This window comes from Notothenia rossii, assembly GCF_949606895.1.
Source record: "Notothenia rossii genome assembly, chromosome: 4".
In the NCBI taxonomy this organism is placed as follows: Eukaryota; Metazoa; Chordata; class Actinopteri; order Perciformes; family Nototheniidae; genus Notothenia; species Notothenia rossii.
In genome coordinates this window covers 92,347,415-92,367,456 of record NC_136902.1, presented here as the reverse complement: position 1 = coordinate 92,367,456, position 20,042 = coordinate 92,347,415, and the positions used below count along the sequence as shown (strand labels likewise).

At 41.3% G+C, this 20,042-nt stretch overlaps 3 protein-coding genes across 3 annotated transcripts in view; all 3 read left to right on the top strand.

The window, feature by feature from the left end:
- Positions 1-20,042, top strand: part of LOC307034976 (NACHT, LRR and PYD domains-containing protein 12-like) — a gene marked incomplete at its 5' end in the record, with an annotated part of 103,001 nt that overhangs the window by 64,120 nt on the left and 18,839 nt on the right. The window lies entirely within an intron of this gene.
- On the top strand, positions 2-6,424 carry LOC307037598 (caspase recruitment domain-containing protein 8-like). Its single transcript, XM_079678653.1, has 7 exons — positions 2-128; positions 556-602; positions 1,003-1,220; positions 1,632-1,891; positions 4,125-4,241; positions 4,353-4,494; positions 4,987-6,424. Exons 1-7 carry the CDS (start codon positions 57-59, stop codon positions 5,406-5,408), a joined length of 1,278 nt encoding a protein of 425 aa, XP_079534779.1. The 5' UTR covers positions 2-56; the 3' UTR covers positions 5,409-6,424.
- LOC307037597 (protein NLRC3-like) lies at positions 11,733-18,961 on the top strand (the record flags this gene model as incomplete). The annotated part of the gene is made up of 7 exons (XM_079678652.1): positions 11,733-11,755; positions 12,245-12,400; positions 13,933-14,132; positions 14,534-16,349; positions 16,862-17,035; positions 17,464-17,634; positions 18,919-18,961. Exons 2-7 carry the CDS (start codon positions 12,276-12,278, stop codon positions 18,959-18,961), a joined length of 2,529 nt encoding a protein of 842 aa, XP_079534778.1. The 5' UTR covers positions 11,733-11,755; positions 12,245-12,275.

Below are 20,042 nucleotides of genomic sequence, written 5' to 3'. Positions count from 1 at the left end.
ACTATTGTACACTAAATCTGATCTTAAAATATATTTATAGTACAATAATTATTATTATGTTTCTCTGTCCCCACCTCTCTCCATCAGGTGACTCCGATGTGGAGCAGGAAGTGAAGACAGACAGAAAGGTGAGAGAGGAGCAGTTGAACAGAGTGGAGTATATTTATTTCACCACTGAATGACATATAATTATTAGGGCTGTCAAGTTAAATGCACTAACGCTCGCAATTTATCTAGAAACCTAAACAATATCCCGCCCCAATGTACTGTGATTGGCTGGTACTACTGTGCTGTGATTGGCTGGTACTACTGTGCTGTGATTGGCTGGTAATACTATGCTATGATTTGCTGGTAATTCTGTGCTGTGATTGGCTGGTAGTGCTGTGACATGCTAACCCGTTAATATCCCGTTTGTAATTGACGATGAACTCAGATGATCCAGACTCATTAGCATATTTCCAATTGGTCTGAATATGTTGTGGAATTGTGGTTTGGTTTCATGAAGCTAAAACTTAACTTGATTTCTATTAAAATAACTAACTTTGTTTGTTCCAGGCTCCTGAATCCTTCTCACCTGAACACACAACTGAGTCTTCATACAGGTAATCCTATAACATGACCAAACATTATTTTAAACACATGAAAGATATATATTCATTTAATTGTGTTTGATTTCATGTCTTTCACCTTGAGGTATTGCATCCAATCTCTTTCCAACAGACGTAAATAAAATAATGCCTCTGTGTGTAGGAAGGATTGTTTTCTTGTACCAGTCTAGATCCTCGCTGGACTAGAGATTTTGTTAATTTAATAAAAATGTGTTTACTCACACATTCTGATGCATGTGGACACATCTTCAGTGATGTTCCTGTAATCATCAGGTGTTTCAGATCTTTCAACAAACCCTCCTCCAGGTCAGACTCCAGCTGGATGAACACCTGTCAGTCAGAACACAGGCCAGTGAAGGCTTGGTGTAGTAACCTGTCCCCTGTGTGTCTACAGGTTCAGGTGTCCTGGTCCAGGTGAGTTCCAGTGTGCTTCGACTGGCCTGGTGTTCGTCATGGCTCAGGAGGCGGAGCTTCTGTACAGGACGGTCCCTTGGGAGGAGAGCTTCCTCCAATCAGCTGGCAAGCAGGCAGCAGGGCCGCTGTTCAACGTGAAGAGTTCTGATGAAGCTGCCGTCTGCCAGCTCCACCTGCCACACAGTGAGACAGAGGATGGTAAAGACATCTAGTGTTAACAAATACACTTATATAATGATTAGCACTTTATACTATTCACTAGTGTTCAAGAGTTATAAAGCAGCTTTATTAAACTACACTGAACAAAAATATAAATGCAACACTTTTTTTTTTGCTCCCATTTTTCATGAGATGAACTCAAAGATCTAAAACATTTTCTATATACACAAAATAACCATTTATCTCAAATATTGTTAAAGAGCACAGGGGGCGGAACAATAATGAACCATTAGAGTAAAAGGTGAAGGATATAAACTGGTACATCCTAGTGAGGCTCCAAGGTGAATGACATTAGATGAACATTAGCTCTGAGCTAAAGTGGTGTGACATTGAATATGATGAAGCTGTTTCAGCAGCAATGCAACAGATGACCAGCTCTTTGCTCCACAGCGCTGCTCCTGGACGGCCTGTTGTCTGTCGTCCACATCACTGATGAAGGCCTGAGCATCTTGGAGCCGCTGGAGGTCACACGCACTCACGTGGTGGTGAAGGTGCCTCACCTCTCTCTCTTTGGCCTGGTCTGGGATATCTTTAAAAGGGTTCTGCTTCTGCGGATAAAGGGCAAGATTCTGGTGTTCCTACGACCCCCGGGCAGAGAGGAGCAAACACTGGATGTACATCTGCTGCAGAAAAACGTCCCTAAGAAGGAGGTAAGGCCATGTGCTCACCATCAGACTAAACACTGGTTTAAACCACAGCTGTTTCCTCACACACTGCTCCTCTTCTCAAAGCTTCTCGTGCTGAGAGAAGGATAAGATCTATCTGAACTGTAAATCTTCAGATCGCTCTTTGTGGTTTTGTATGATTCTCTCTCAGCATGTCTTTCTGTCTGCGGAAACTGATGGCATGAATGTTAAACACATCACACAGAACTGAAAGACCTGCTGAGATGAATCACTGCCAAGACAACGTGATCTCATCCCTACCAGCCACATGTTACAGCTTGGACCAGCAGCCTTTTGTGCTTTATAACCAACACGTTCTCACTGCCAACCCGTCACATGTTGACTGACGGTCAGGGCCCCTCCCCGTCACCCTATTACGTACAGGGTACCCCTTGAGCGCCAGTTTTCAACGGGCAGGGTGTCCCATTGACTTGCATAGAGCTCCCTGAACGTTGGTAATAGACGAGTTGGGATCGCGGCGAAATGCTCTCCGCAGATCCATTCTCACAGCGTTTATCAACCTTTTTCTTACTCAATATCAAGCCACACTTATTGTTTTTACTTCTTTATTTTAATTGAATAATGTCGGACTTTTGTTGCCGTCAGTTATGGGGAGAGTAGGGGCTCAGAAAACTGAAATCTGTATTGTTTCACCGTTTTTTCCTCCTAATTTTGTATTCTTTTCTAAACCACACACTGTTATTTACTCAACAATAACACATAATTATCCTTGTGTTTATTTATTTGTTTGATTAATAAACACAAGTTGGAGTCCGTCAGGACCGAGGGTCAGAGCAGCTCATAGTAGTTGCTTTAGAGAATTTTACACCCGAAAGTAAGTATTCTCTCCGCTATGTTTGACAAACCCCGTGATAGTCCTCAAGCTCTGTGATTGGATGTTTGAGCAACACACTCTCACTCCATAATCGTCCAGGAGCGACGCTTGGTCAGGGTCCCGAGGCGTGCAGTTGTGACGCTCCTAGGCTCCTTCAGCTTCATAAAGGGACGCAAATAGCTTTCAACTGATTGCAATATATTCCCATCTGCGGCGGGATTTGACGCTCATAGAAGCACGGCATTAGTTTGTGTCGGCTGTCCTTAAAGGCAATGTGAGCGTCCATTCCCATTGGATAACAGAGAATTGTACACCAGGAAGTAAGTATTCTCCTTACTGTCAATTGATTTGACATTGATATCTCCACTACTCATCAACTCAAAAACACCAGATTATCCTTGTTGATTAAACGACATTGATAGGTTCTGTGAACATTTTCTTGTTGCCCCAGCTGGTCGACACCTCTTTTAGCAGAAACAAAGGCTACATTAATGTATTAAATCAATGTTAATCCAGGTGGATGTGGAATTAACGGACGTGACGTTGTGTGATTGCGTTGCCAGGCAACAGCTTCGGTTCATGTTAATTTACAAACTCTTCAACTACAACCGTAGTTATATTTAAAAACATGTTAGAAGGCCTCACAAAATACTTTAATGTAAATTAAAATTGAAATGTGAAGGAATGTGTGTACAACAAAATACATCCTTACGAAATACGAAACCGGAAACAGACGGAGGCAAGATCCTCAGCTCGATTTAGCCGCAAAGCACGCTGGGATTTGGTGTTTGAAAGATGTGAAATCCGAAAACATATTTTAAAAATAAAATAATACTTTATTCCGAGTGTGCTTGCTTTTCTCTTTCAAAGTCATCACATAACGGCATTGTAATACACGGTTCGGCTGCATTAAATATGAAATATCTGCCCTAGTTGTATATTTATAGAGCCCTGATGAGAAACATGAGGGCTTTATAGAGACAAACAGGAGGAAATGGTCCTAAACATATCAGCAGTTAAACAACATCTTACATGTCTTTTCACACAATACGCCTCCTTGCAGTATCAACAATAATTCGACTGACTTTTATATTTGATCCAATTGGTAGATTGACTGTATTTACACCATAACTGTGCACTTTTTTTTCTTCTTCAAAGGACAGAAAAAGTTTGGGAACCACTGGCTTATCTCAAAGAATTACAATCATCTATTTTTAATATTCCTTTAAAAAGGCAATATATACTTATAATTATGTTGTGATTGATTGTGTATCTCATCACTTTGTGGAGCGGGTCCGTCAATGTTTGTTGTTGTTTAATGTGATCTTTAAATAAAGTTGTCTTGACTATCTGAGCATAACCAAAGTTACTTTGTTACTGAAGGTTGCTGATCAACACAAACCTGCTGTGAACATCACAATCTCCTCCGACTGTGAGCTGGAACTGTACAAAGGTTACAGTGTGCACTGTGAACCTGAGGGCTTCTTCATTCAGCCTCAGGTGAGTCACTGATACTCCTCTAAAGGAACACAATGATCATTAACACAGATGTATCTGCATGTGGATCCACAATCAGGAAAGAAACGTTTAACTTCTGCTTCTGGTTTTCAGAGTAAAACATTTGAATCCAGTTTTGGACCAGATTACGATCCGACATTTCAAGTTTCCCTGACGACGAGCACAGAGACAGTGGATTTGAGGGTCGAGGACCAAGGTGGAAATGAAGTCTGGTATTGTCGCCTGTCACTGGAAGGTAAAGACTCCACCTGAGCTCAGACCCAGTGATAGACTGATAACTCTAAAGCTCCATCTCATAGCCTTCTCTATTAAGGCTCCATGGCAACGCATCATTACGACATTAAACACAACCTGTAATGTTCTAAAACTATATTAATAACTAGTGTGGTGTGGTGGTGAAACAGCGTGGCATCATGGGAGTTGTAGTCTTCAGCTTCTCATGCTTAAGTGGATTACAGCATTACAGGACACCGTGATGAAACGTACTGTTACCTTTAAAATTACACATCTCTCTGAACCATTTGAGATAATCTATGTACACAACTCAACCAAGTATAAATAATACAGGTGTAGGAGTTTTTATACATTTGAATGAGGAAATGTTACATATTATAACTTTAAGTGAACATAAATCCACCTATGGCATTGTCGAGTTACTTGAATTTGGAAGAGATCTGTTTAATGTGATTGTTGGTTAACTAAAGTATTTTCCCTGTTTATCTACCAGGTCCAAGACATGCATTGTCCCAGAGAAATGTCCCAGAGGGCAGAGTCCCATCAGAGAGCAGAGTCCCAGCAGAGAGCAGAGTCCCAGCAGAGAGCAGAGTCTCAGCAGAGAGTAGAGTCCCAACAGAGAGCAGAGTCCCAGCAGAGAACAGAGTCCCAGCAGACCAGAGGCTGCTCTCAGTTCGGACAGAGTTCATTCAAAGAGTGACTCCACCTGTCCTGAACGACCTTCTGGATAAACTCTTTGAGTCTGAAGTGATCAGTGAATCTGAAATGACGTCAGCCAGAACCAAACCCCAAAATGACGGAGCACGAGAGGTGGTGGACGCAGTGCGAAATAAAGGAGCTGCAGCCAGCAGGGTTCTGATCAATGCTCTCCGAGAGCTGGACCCGTATCTTTACAGGAAGCTCAACTTGAGCTGAGGCTAAACCTCGTGGAGTGTGTGTGACAGTTGAAGTCTACTCCTCTGTTTTGTTACCTGAACATGTTTCCCCTTGTCTTGAAGGTAACACAGATTCTGAGCGAATGCTACTTTTGTTCTCTCTTTTCTCCTGGACTCCCTCCTGAGAGCAGCTACCCGTATTGGCCTTCCTTTGGTGTATATATATATACATATATACATATATGTATATATATATCTCCTGTCTCCCACCTCCTCCACAGTGTCCAGAGGACTCCCCAGGACAGAGCTTCCTTACCAGTGTGTTCAGTCTCTTCCTGTCAGCAGCCGAGATGCTGCTGCCCCAGCAGGACACACCATAGAAAATGGCTGATGCCACAACAGAGTCATGAAATGTCTGAAGGAGTGCCCCCTGCACCCCGAAAGACCTCAGTCTCCTCAGCAGAAAGAGTCTGCTCTGTCCCTTCTTGTACAGAGCAGCAGAATTATCCGTCCAGTCCAGTTTATTGTTCAGATGAACGCCCAGGTATTTGTAAGATTTCACAATCTCAATGTCCGCTCCCTGAAAGTTCACTGGTTTCGGGGGGAGTGGTGGCACCGTCTGAAATCCACCAGCAGCTCCTTGGTCTTCCCTGCGTTGAGCTGGAGGTGGTTCCTCTGGCACCCGAGGGTGAAGTCCTGCATCAGCTCCCAAACCTCCCTGTCGTCCCTGACCTCCCTGTCGTCCTCGTTGGAGATGAGGCCAATGATGGCGAGTCGTCAGAGAACTTCTGCAGGGGACAGGTTGCAGTGTTGTGGGTGAAGTCTGCAGGGTAGAGGGTGAAGAGAAACGGTCCAGCACCGTCTCCTGGGTGTCCCCCGTACTGCTGATGATGGTACACCCTTTCCAATCCACACACATACGCCTTCCAATCCACACAGACACACAGACACACACACACACACACACACACACACACACACACACACACACACACACACACACACACACACACACACACACACACACACACACACACACACACACACACACACACACACACACACACACACACACAGACTTCTGCAGTCCTCCAATCAGATGGCAGCTGTCTCTACACACGAGCAATGTGCTTACAATGAAAATAAGAAAAGACAAATTGATAAATGATTTATATTTGTCACACATTATATTGTGTTAGTAACAAACCACACAAAGATTGAAGTTAAAAGACGTATTTAATGTGCATTTGGAAAGCTTTGCTATTCTCTTACAGTACTTTACAATATTTCAAGAGGTCACGTTTTAATACAAAGTCAAACAAAAACAATAATATAAACTGGCTAATATTTCTGATTCCAGCTAATCAATAACAATTAGATCAAGAGAGGATTTCTGTGTGAGGGTGAAGGTTTAGAAATTTATAATCTGAAAATAGGAGTTTCGCCAAGAAGAGAAAAAAAACTCCAAAATCCCGACAACCTAATTATTTTTATTGCAACGTAATTTCCCAATTATTTGAGAATAACTCCTTTTAGTGGGTTGAGTAAATTCAATCATTTATGGCATTAATAATTTATACATAATTCTTAACTGTGAATCTCTTTAATTTTGTTTAAAATCAGAAATGTTTCAGTCCGGCCAAAACGTAAAAAAAAAAAAAAGGGAAATTACATAAAATATTTTCCATAAAAAAAGTTGATTCAAGAACGAAACTCTGTTATTACATCTGTATTTGTATTATATGACAATTATTAAGTCTAAAAAGATCTTTCCCAGCTTTGTAATTACTCTGTAATTGTATTTCTTATCGTTTATAAGTTTATGGCAGACCAACACATTCTTGCGCAGTGCAACCATGGATGTTTAATAAGAACTGGATACAGCGTGGGAGGCGGGGTCTCGCTCTATCCTATGAGAGCTGCTCATTGGCGCATGAGGATAAAATGGCCCAACTTTTGAGAGAGCGAAACGTCACAGATTACCCGTCATGCCTAGCTATCAGAGCAAAAAAAAACATATGTGCGCTCACAGAGCATGAGCCCCTTAAGCCCCGCCCCCTGAGCTCCCACTCTCGGCTCACTAGAATGAATGGACATAGAAAATAAATCTAGATTCGGCTTTTAGTGCATTTTACAACTTTAAGGACCGAATGATTCTAATAAGGAAATACAATTATATTATATAAAATTGTTCAAACTGGGTAGTTTATTTAGTTTAAAACAAATCATCCGCTGATTTACAGACCTCTCTTTCCCCATGTTAGTCAAGGGGGAAAAGTATTTCTGGGCCCAGTGACGTCTCGGACTGAGACGGAGATTGTAGTAACGCCGTTTGGCCAGTACAAATTTGTTCCTCAGAGTCCGGCGCACTTCCTGGGGACTTGAGTGCAACTCAGGCAGCTGTCTGGACGTCAAATGTCCTATTTGGGTTGCCGTACGTAACTGTCCAATATGGGGGGGGGGGGGGGGGGGGGGGGAGTACGACTTCCCGATTTTTACGAAAGGCACACAGAGATTTGTTTTAATGAAATCCCTTTTCTTCAAGGAATCTCAACAGAAAACTAAAACATTTCTAAATTTGACATAAAATGAAAGAAAATTCACAGTTAAGATTAAAATATTAATTATTAATGCCATAAATGATTGTCTACATTTACAGTTTCTTGTTTCTGCAGTTTGATAGTTAAATAAATGTCTCACTTATTATAAGAATGTAATGAACCCACTAAAAGGAGTTATCCTCAAATAATCTGGAACTCACGTTGTAATAACAATAACTCATCTCTCTCATTCAGATTCAAAACATTTAAAGTAAATTAAAGACCAATCTTTTTTATTTGGCTTATAATTTGGGGCAATAGTAATTTGTTAGTAGTATCACTGTTCATGTTTTAAGATATAACTCTTTCTGTTTGTTACACCTTGTTTTTAATTATTGTTCCTCATATGTTATTGTCATTTTATGTCATACTCTGTAAAAACACTTCAAGCATGAAAGGTGTTATATAAATAAAGTTTATTATTATTAATGTCGTCTGGTTGTTTGAGTGTTTTTTCTCTTCTTTGTGAAACGCAGCTGTGTCAAATGTCCTTCTCGGGTTGCCGTACATTGCTCTCCAAAATGGCCGACCAACCCTTTTTGACTGGTCATATTTCTGGAGTAATTATACAGTTTTTGAGGAACAGAAATGTTGTTTTCTGACATCACTTTAACATTTTAACAAGGTACTTGTGGGTGAGCAAACTTGGAATAATAAGCTAATATATATATATATATATATATATATACATATATATATATATATATGTATATATATATATATATATACATATATATATATATATATATATATATATATATATATATATATATATATATATATATATATATATATATACATTAAGTCCTCCAGGAACAGCTGAAGTTTAATTAATAAATGTGACAGTAAAATAAAAAACGGCTAGATATTCTCTTATCTTCCTCCAGCAGCGTATTACTGAAACACCTAGGATTGTGTACATTAAAAAATGTAAAACCTTTAAAAGAATAATTTACAGAGCACAGATTAAAATCAGTCCTGTTTGAATAATTATCTGAATATTTCTGAATAAACAGTGACTTTTTAGCCAATATCACCTCCTCAGTTCCCCCTCTATACATTCAAATGAATACAAATTAAGGTTTATATCTTCTCTCTTAGCTGTAGTGCTAATTATCGGACGTTTCTAAAACCAATATATTAAAAATGTATGATTGGAAAAAAGGTGTAATTTTCATTATGATGTTAAAGGGTTTCATTATAATCTTTATCCAATATTTAATACTTCTTGATGAATCCAAACTACTTTTGAAATGTGAACAGTGCAACAACAATGTAGAAAAACTGGTATCATCGTTCTTTAAAATGTATTTTCTCCACTATCAATGCTATGCTAACACGCACTCTACAGCGCTGGAAGTAATACAAGTTGTATTTCTGCTAAAACTAAACCTCTGAAATATAAATGTTCCCACAGACTTTGAAACCTAATGTTTATCTTTAGTTGGAGCTTCTCCTTTTTCAAACCTTTCGTCCTAAATGTGAGTTCAAAGCTCTGATTATCTCCTGAACAAAGACTATGAACATATTCATCGTCCTCTGTTTATAAGTGACTGTTATTTTTGTATATATTGACTCTTGTGCCGTTATATTTTCCTTTTGTATTGATGCCTCTTAATGTGGGACTTTGTATACATGTGTAAATGTTTGATTCTGTAGATATCTTTAAATATTTAAACTTTTATTCATCGGGATTGTGAGAAACAGCATTTCTAAGATGTGGAAAATGTGGAAAATACAGCTACATGTGTACTTTTAATAAAGGTGTATCCAGTGTAAAGTCTGGTATAATTGAGATGTGTTGTTCTTTTTCCCAGGAATGGCTTCGAGGATACAAATTTATATTTTCTAAGTAAAACAATTGACATTTAATCGCTGATTTTGCTGCAAAATGACCACAAATCAACGTGTTTTGCTAACTTTGCAGCTCCCTTTTTCCTCTCATTACAGCAGCAGTCGAGTGCGTTCACCTTTCCAATCTAATTACATATTCATAATAAACACACAGAGTTTACACAGCATTTACATGTGTTAAAACATACTTAATCTAAACAACTCCGACAACATACCTCACTTTCTGTTTCCTCTCGTTCCTCATTACCTCAAACATTAAATCAAAATCAAAGCACTTTCTGTTTAACCAATTTCAATCTGAGTTTCCATAGAAACCTCTCCTCTGGTATTAAGCCACTTGTTGAAGGACATCTCAACATGTAGAGAAAGTCTCATTTTCAAAGGAGTGAACTGACCCTGAGTCACAGTGTCCGAGGTCATAGGTCAGAGGAAATGTAACAGCATAAACAGGCAATAATTCTGCCTGAAGGGAATCACAGTGAGGTTTAACATCCTGCTGTGTTTCTCTGGATCTGGATCTGGATCGTACCACACTGACGATCACTGATGGAAATCTTCACCCGCTACGATTTGATCCAGATCGTTGATTCTCTCCTGATAAAAGCCTTCCTCGATCCCTACCTTTGAAGCAAGGACCTACAAGATAAGAGAGAGAGGAAGGAAGTCAGACTCTCCTCGGACTGGAAGAGCTGGAACCAGTTTGATGTTATGCAAACCAGCAGATCTGACATGTGGCATTATGACATGTCATGGTGAAGAGAAGAGAAGCAACCTGTGTCGAAGGCATTATTATGAATGGTAAAACGTAATATTTGTCAACATAAAAAGCTACCTGATGTTTACCCTTTTCTACACTTACATTTGTTGTTGTTGTTGTTTACTTTTCTTTCTATATTCCAACTTCCTGTGTTTGTATATGCTCCGGTATACACCGAGGCAAATGCCATGTATGTGTGAGCCATCAGAAGGAGGAAACCTGGTTCTAAAAACCCCTTTCTGTTATTGTTTGATTTGCAAGTGTGACTAGGGATGAAATATGATTTAATCTAAGACAACAACTTTTCATCAACGTTCATGTTTTGGTTTTATCTTTTGGTGTCTTGACATTTGAAATGCAATGTAATTAATCCCCTTCTCATTCACTAACCGTAAAAGTATACAATGTCAAGACTATTATGCAAACACATTTGATGCAAACACATCCCTATCCCTGACTTTCTTTGTGAGTCTTTGTTTCTTCCGTTTAGTTTTTCCTTCTTCACCGAAAAATAAATACTTGAACTTCTTATGTTGAAAAATATATGTTTGTTATATTTGAAGATAAACAGGGCCAGCACTCTCCCCTGGGGGGCCCCGTACTGCTGATGATGGTGTCTGATTGACACTCCCGGGTCCTCACGTACTGTGGACGGTTGGTGAGGTAGTCCAGGATCCAGGAGGTGAGGTGGGGTCCAGCCCCGAGAGCTGCAGCTTGTCCCCCAGGAGCGGGGGCTGGATGGTGTTGAAGGCACTGGAGAAATCAAAGAACATGATCCTCACAGAGCCCCCAGCCTTCTCCAGGTGGGAGAGGGACCTCTGCAGCAGGTAGATGACGGCGTCATCCACCCCGATGGCAGGGGTATATTGCACAGTTAACACTAGAGTACTCAAAACAACCTCACAAGCTGATTTGTTTGCACTTTGTGGTATTATAATTTTGAGTTGCTTGTTTTTAGCTGATTGTCTATTTTCTAACTTTCTTATACATGTTTTTGGAACTGTCTTACTGTGAGAGCAATTGAAAAGAATCCCTGTTTGTACCTGTCCACTTGATGAGGCTGGTTTTGAAACAAAGGGAGGAGCTACAGACAGGGAAGGATGTTGAAGAGAAAATAGGAAGTCCGACTGCCAGACTCCATTTTACACTTCGACAGAGCAGGAGGAGAAAAACAGGGTGAGTGTTAACACCAGGATCTGCTTTTCAACACATTAATCATTTACTCTGTTATACTGTATGTCAGAAAATAATCTGTAAATTAAAATATATTTATTTCCTGCAGTCGAAAGTGACATCTTCAAATGTTGTGAACTTTTGTATCCATTTCCTGGTTTCTGATTCATCAGAGTTACATAACATGTAACAGCCCAGCGCAGTCAACATGGAGAGCAGCCTGCCTGAAGTCTGACTGAGTTGTTGCATTGAAACCCAAGTTTGTCATTATGATGGTTGTGTGTGTGTGTGTGTGTGTGTGTGTGTGTGTGTGTGTGTGTGTGTGTGTATGTGTGTGTGTGTGTGTGTGTGTGTGTGTGTTTGTGTGTGTGTGTGTGTGTGTGTGTGTGTGTGTGTGTGTGTGTGTGTGTGTGTGTGTGTGTGTGCGTGTGTGTGTGTGTGTGTGTGTGTGTGTGTGTGTGTGTGTGTGTGTGTGTGTGTGTGTGTGTGCAGTGTTACTGGTTTGTCTCTCAGACTGGAGAAGATGAGTGATTTTAAAGAAGACGAAGAGGACACATCTCCAGTCCCCAGCTGTCTGTCTCTGAAGAGTGACCGGTCTAAAGATGAACCTCCAGACTTCAGAGATGAACCCGGACCCTCAGACAGGAAGTAAGAGTCTGTTTCTACTGTAACCTGTGAAATTCATATCCCCGTGTATTCACACAACTTGAAAAGTTAAAACTTGAGTGTGAAGTTTGTGACGCTCTGTTACAAAAACAGTGTTGAGATTCTGCTCCTGTCGTCACTGACATGCTGAGATAAATCAGAAGAGGGAACATCAGCAGCCAGAGCTCTACAGCACCTCATATTAAATCAGGGTTATTCATGTACCTGTATAAACCAGAGACTGTCTGTGGTGCTAACAATATAATAGCTGCTGTTCTAATGACTGGATGGAGTTATTTTGAGTGTTGATGGAGCAGCTACAATGTTAACCTAGTTTCTCAGGGGGGGGGGGCGCGAGAGACCAGGAGGAAAAATGGTTTTGAAAAAAAAGAAGTATTGATTCGAAAATAATATGATACAGTACAGTACAAGTACGTCTGGGTCTCTGTGTTTCATTCAAGCTCTGCTCTGTGTGTGTGTGGAACGAGCCATGTTGTGTGTGTGTGTGTGTGTGTGTGTGTGTGTGTGTGTGTGTGTGTGTGTGTGTGTGTGTGTGTGTGTGTGTGTGTGTGTGTGTGTGTGTATGTGTGTGTGTGTATGTGTGTGTGTGTGTGTGTGTGTGTGTGTGTGTGTGTGTGTGTGTGTGTGTGGTGTGTGTGTGTGTGTGTGTGTGTGTGTGTGTGTGTGTGTGTGTGTGTGTGTGTGTGTGTGTGTGTGTGTGTGTGTGTGTGTGTGTGTGTGTGTGTGCGTGCGAGAGAGAGAGCGCACCGGTACCGGAGATCGTTGTTGTTAGCTTCTGGTGCTAGCGAGCTAGTGGCCGGGTCTCAAACATTTTGGCCACAATTAATGTGAACAATTATTTTTGAGGCACACGTTTATAGGATCATTATAGTTATAAAAAAATAAGAGAATACATGAAAAGCAGGTATGAAATACTATATGACAGTAAAAAAAGAATAAAGTTTAAAAGGGTGATTTGTAAAATATCCATAAAGAAATAGAAAATCTGTTAACAGTTCTGTTTCATATGGGTGTTGAGAGATGTATCCTTAGATCTCTTCCTTTTCTCCAAAAGGGGGCGCCTGACAGAAAAAGTTTGAGAACCACTTAGCCTAGCCTAGCTTCAATGAAACCAATCGCATTCAGAAAACAAACATTTTAAATTGTTTTGCTCGTTGTGTTGCAGACAAACCTGACGAAGCATTAACTCAAATCAATATCATTACGTTGTTATCTTGGTATCCTTTCCATTTGTTTATTGAAATGTATTCACAGCAAATTCGATGTAAATTGGGTTCAAAGTGCTAAAGTGTTCCAGATGAATTCAGCTGATGTTATGAATCCAGACACAAAGCTGTGTGGTTTCCTAATGATATGAAGAACTAACCTCTATCTCCCTTACCAGGATGAACAATCATCTAGAGATACAGACTTTATTTTAAATATGAAAGTAGAATTTGCCACCTTGTTGTACCTTTGGTGAGAATCAGCTCCTCTAATGTAAAGTGCTGTAAAGGATGTGTTCATCTCCACAGAGGGAAGAGGAAGAGTCCTGTTCCTGTGGAGGAGCAGCTGTCCAGCTGTGCTCTGTGTCAGGACGTCCTGAAGGATCCAGTCTCTACCAGCTGTGGACACTGGTTCTGCAGACAGTGCATCGCCTCATACTGGGAGCAGCTTCCTCCATCAGGAGACTCCTGCTGTCCTCAGTGTGGAGAAAGATGGAGCATTTTACAAAGTAAGAGGCCGAACACGTGCAGCCTCTTTACCGCTGTGTGGGTGCTGGGTGTCTGCTCTTCTATAGAAACACTGTATCATCTGATCCCTTCTTCAAGGCTTTGCTTTTAAAGTGTGTACACAAATATTTCACGTGGGACAGCAGTGTTTCCCTAAAAAACGCTTTCTGTCTTACTCAGACATTACTACATTAGCCCAGCACTTATATAACATTTACGTATGAGAGTATAAATATCTGGCAGCTAGTATTTGTGGTTCCTTCTGGAGTCTCCATGTCCAGGATGTTCTGTGTTGTAAAGTATAGACATTAAAATGTTTTATAAAAATCATGTCATTTAAAACCCTGACTGTTCAGATTCTCAAAAGCATTTCCTGATTCTCTCATGTTTCCTTCTCTTCCAGCAGATAGTGGTCTGCAGGAGGTTCTAGATGAACATAGGCTCAGTCTGAGGAGGAGATGTGAACGTGTGACTGAAGGAACTGATCAAAGTGAAACCCTCCTCAACAGCATCTTCACTGAGCTCTACATCACACAAGGCCAGAGTGAAGAAGTTAATACCCAACATGAGGTGAGGCAGCTGGAGACAGCTTCCAAGAAAGAGACCCTCCATGACACTCCAATCAAGTGCCAGGACATCTTTAAAGCCTCACCTGACCAACAGACTCTAATCAGAGCGGTCCTGACCAACGGAGTCGCTGGAGTTGGAAAAACCTTCTCAGTGCAGAAGTTCACTCTGGACTGGGCCGAGGGTTTGGGAAACCAAGATGTCAGTCTGGTGATCCCGCTCTCCTTCAGGGAGCTGAACCTGATCAAAGGTGAGCAGTACAGTCTTCTCAGGCTGCTCCATGTTTTCCATCCAACCTTACAGAAGCTCACAGCAGAGCAGCTGGCTGTCTGCAAAGTGCTGCTCATCTTTGACGGCCTGGATGAAAGCAGACTTTCTCTGGACTTCAGAAACAATGAGGTTGTGTCTGATGTCTCTCAGCAGTCCTCAGTCAACGTGCTGCTGACGAACCTCATCAGGGGGAAGCTGCTTCCCTCGGCTCTCGTCTGGATAACTTCCAGACCTGCAGCGGCCAATCAGATCCCTCCTGAGTGTGTGGACAGGGTGACAGAAGTACGAGGCTTCACTGACGCCCAGAAGGAGGAGTACTTCAGGAGGAGATGGAGTGATGAAGACCTGTCCAGCAGAATCATCTCTCACATCAAGAGCTCCAGGAGCCTCCACATCATGTGTCTGATCCCAGTCTTCTGCTGGATCACTGCTGCAGTTCTGGACCACATGTTGACTACAGACCAGAGAGGAGAGCTGCCCCAGACCCTCACTGACATGTACTCACACTTCCTGCTGGTCCAGACCAAGAGGAAGAAGCAGAAGTATGAAGAGGGACATGAGACGAGTCCACAGCAGCTGACGGAGGCTGACAGGGAGCTTCTTCTGAAGCTGGGGAGGCTGGCGTTTGAACATCTGGAGAAAGGAGACATCATGTTCTACCAAGAAGACCTGCAGCGCTGTGGTCTTGATGTCACCGAGGCCTCGGTGCACTCAGGAGTTTGTACAGAGATCTTCAAAAGAGAGAGTGTGATCTTCCAGAAAACAGTCTACTGCTTTGTTCATCTGAGCATTCAGGAGTTTCTGGCTGCAGTCTACATGTTCCACTGTTACACCAACAGAGACACAGAGGTACTGAAGGACTTCCTGCAGGGAGACTGGCCCTATGAGAACAGTGATAACAGTGATCAGGATTACCCATCCCTGGATGTCTTCCTGGACGGAGCCATGGAGAAATCCCTCAGAAGTGAAAATGGCCACCTGGACCTGTTTGTCCGCTTTCTCCACGGCCTCTCTCTGGAGTCCAACCAGAGACTCTTAAGAGGTCTGCTGGGTCGCACAGACAACCGTCCAGAAGTCATCCAGAGAGCCATCAACAACCTGAAGGAGATGAGAAGTTATAAAATCTCTCCTGACAGGATGATCAACATCTTCCACTGTCTGTCAGAGATGAAGGACCTCTCAGTACATCAGGAGATCACAGAGTTCCTGAAGTCAGAGAACAGATCAGAGAAAGAACTCTCTGAGATCCACTGCTCTGCTCTGGCCTACATGCTGCAGATGTCAGAGGAGGTTCTGAATGAGTTGGACCTGAAGAAGTACCACACATCAGCTGAGGGACGACGGAGACTGATTCCAGCTGTGAGGAACTGCAGGAAGGCCAAGTAAGTCCAGATGTGATTAGCTTCATAAATTGATGTGGATCAGAAGTTTATTTCTTCAAATAAACATTATAAAATGTTTGATGTTAAATACTTTGAGAGCAAAATTAAATGATCCAGTTATTCTATTTATATATTGTGACATTTTAAATTTTTTTTCTTTTCTTCACATTATTTTGAGTGATGGAGGCGACATGTCAAACACATGAAAGACTTTAGAGGTTTTCTCAGAGCAGCATGTGATCACAACATACAGCAGTATTTACAGTTATCGGTGAAAGCAGTTATTAATATATCATTGCAGTTTCTTAAACATGAAATCAGATCTGTGTTTACCACAATGCTTAAGAGTTTAAAATAATGTCTGACAGGCTGACAATGAATAAACAAAACTCTATTATTAAAGTAAATCGACATAATATGTTAAAACTTGTTCCATTTCCAATTCAGTAAGTTAAATAAATGTTTCCTCTGTTTTTATACTAACACAAGTTGTGATATATGTGTCATTATAGACTTTCTAGCTGTGGATTCTCAGAGACTGAATTTGAAGTCGTTGCCTCAGCTCTGAAGTCTGACCCCTCCCATCTGAGAGATCTGGACCTGAGTCACAACGATCTGCAGGATTCAGGAGTGGAGCTGCTGAGTTCTGGACTAAAGAGTCCAAACTGCAGACTGGAGGGTCTCAGGTCAGTTCACTGACTGCAGTTCATACAGATCTGTTTGTGTTTATGATTTTCAGAATTTGCCTGAAGACATTTGAATGCTTTTATTTGTTTCTGTATTTCCAAATGGAAATGGAATCCAAACTTTAAGAATAACAAAGATCAGAGAAGGTGAATGTGTGAGGGAGAGTGTTTGAGCTTCCACAGACTCACTCTGTGCTCCATGAGTCAGTGGAGATGCTGTCAGTACTGATGAGCTGTGAGGGAGATGAAGGAGTTGTTAAACATCTGATGAGAGAAACTGCTGCAGAGAGTTCCAGATGATCAGGGATTTGTTTCTACATCATTGCTGACGTTAAAACATTGTTCAGCTCTGATCAGATTATTAAACATTGAGTTATTTCAAACAGGAACATTGTTTTCTAAAGTTACATCATGTTTTCTTTATTCAGACTGAGTGGCTGCAGGTTGTCAGAGATCAGCTGTTCTGCTCTGATCTCAGCTCTGAAGTCCAACATCCATCTGAGAGTTCTGGACCTGAGTCTCAACGATCTGCAGGTTTCAGGAGTGGAGCTGCTGAGAGATCTTCTGGAGAGTCCAGACTGCAGACTGGAGACTCTCAGGTCAGTTCTCCATCTTGAACTTGTGTGCTGAGATGAATATGTGAGAGTTGTGTTGACTCTGAGCTGCAGACATCAGGCTGATATCACTCTGATCCTCACTGAGCCTCTTAATGCTAGAGTTGCATAATGCAATGTTGATCTTTACATTTAAATATAACAACAAAAAACCTTCAGTGCAGAATTCACTCTGAACCTTTGAAACAGCTGAAATTCATCTTGTATTCTCCATCATGATTTTAACGAATGATATCAAATACAATAATTAAATAGTTATATTAAAACGATCCAACACTAACAAGTATGTTCAGTGGTTGCTGTTTCCAACTTGTTCCTGAAGCGACATGATGCTGATACTGACTGAATAGTTCACTCTGAAGATGCTGTGATTTGATGACTCCACTGTTCCTAAAATACATATTCTGGAGGTTTTTCTTCACATTTAAAATTCATCCTGAATTGTGATCTTTGTAAACGTTGTGATCTTGAGTTGAATCAGTTTCTGTGGTTTGTATTTGTCTGGCTGCACATCATGAGTTAGTGTAGATGGAGCAGAGTTTCAGATGTGAAGTCTCCTCGTTTTATTGAAGTAGAAGCACGTTGTCTCTAATATGAATGAGAGCTCTTTCCCTCTTTCTGTATCTTACAGTTTTTAACCTGTTTGGAGTTTCCACTTTCTGAACTTCTTCATCTCTGAGCAGATTATTAAACCTGGAGTTATTTCAAACAGGAACATTGTTTTCTAAAGTTACATCATGTTCTCTTTATTCAGACTGGAGAGCTGCAGTTTGTCAGAGATCAGCTCTTCTGCTCTGGCCTCAGCTCTGAAGTCCAACATCCATCTGAGAGATCTGGACCTGAGTCACAACGATCTGCAGGATTCAGGAGTGGAGCTGCTGAGAGATCTTCTGGAGAGTCCAGACTGCAGACTGGAGACTCTCAGGTCAGTTCACTGACTCTCTGTTACTGCTGGAGATCTCATGTGTTTCATTAACATTGAACCTAATGCTTGAACAACCATACATTTGTGTATGTCGTTGTGAGGGTTTTCCTGCTCACCCAGTTAAAAAGGACAGAAGGAGAGGAAGGCTTGCCTAAAAGAAAGCTTTATTGACTGGCCACAGCTTGCAAACAATACATCAATACTTTAGGAAACAGACAGAACACTGCTGCCAGTGACAGGCTTTCTTGGGGCAAGTCCTTCTGCCCCCAGGACCCAGACCAAGAGACAAGAACCAGGTTACTGACATGCTTTACTGTTCACCTGGTTACCTGATCCTTGTCCAGCTGTCTGGAGCCAGCCCCATCCCTCCAGCAGCCGGCGCTCTAACCACACCCCACTGCCACAGTCCTTTTGTTCATATTCTTATTTTTCTTGTACTACATTTAGTCTGCAGTCATAAAAGTTGACTGTTTCTTCAAATATATATGTTAGATATCCACTGCTAGTTGTTCAAGTAAATGTATGTTGTCTTTAGTAAATGGTCACATCTGAATAAAGAAGTTCATCTGAACTAATATTAGTTTTACATTGATCTCTGAAGCATACATGTTTTTCTTGCTTCCCATTGATTTCAATGTTTTCACAGATAATGAACAGAAGGCTGATATTATGATGATCCACAATAACAGAAAGACAGTCACTGTAATTCAGGGAAAAGCTCATTGATTAGGAAACAGGAATGTTGAGCTACACTTAATAAACCTGAACATCTGATTGGATTATAAACTGATTTTTATCCTCATCATGTTTTCTTTATTCAGTCTGAGGAACTGCAGGTTGTCAGAGATCAGCTGTTCTGCTCTGGCCTCAGCTCTGAAGTCCAACATCCATCTGAGAGATCTGGACCTGAGTCTCAACGATCTGCAGGATTCAGGAGTGGAGCTGCTGAGAGGTCTTCTGGAGAGTCCAGACTGCAGACTGGAGACTCTCAGGTCAGTTCTCCATCTTGAACTTGTGTGCTGAGATGAATATGTGAGAGTTGTGTTGACTCTGAGCTGCAGACATCAGGCTGATATCACTCTGATCCTCACTGAGCCTCTTAACGCTAGAGTTGCATAATGCCAGTTTGTGGCAGCGGCCGCAAAAGAAATATATTGATTTAACAGTAGTTTGGTTAAACCACTAAGTCCGACAACGCCACCCCGGGAATTCACCCAGGGAAATATAACAAGTTTTAAGTCACTAGGACACAGAGGTTTGGTTACTCATGGAACAAGAGACGTGGTTCAACTATCAAAAATAGAACAGTTTATTTGTGTAGAATAGTAAAAATACAATTTAAAAACACTCACACAGGGCTATATCCAAAAAGGAAAACTAACAAGGGGGCTGAGGCTTACCAGTGGGGGAGAGGGTCAACGAATGAGTGGAGGGATCCCGCAAAAACAAACTTAAGTCACCCCGGTCA

Coding starts and splice junctions, on each gene's coding strand:
- LOC307037598 (XM_079678653.1), top strand. CDS start 57: ATGTTTCTCTGTCCCCACCTCTCTCCATCAGGTGACTCCGATGTGGAG. Junction 1,892..4,124: donor AAAACGTCCCTAAGAAGGAG/GTAAGGCCATGT, acceptor TTGTTACTGAAG/GTTGCTGATCAACACAAACC. Junction 4,242..4,352: donor GCTTCTTCATTCAGCCTCAG/GTGAGTCACTGA, acceptor TCTGGTTTTCAG/AGTAAAACATTTGAATCCAG.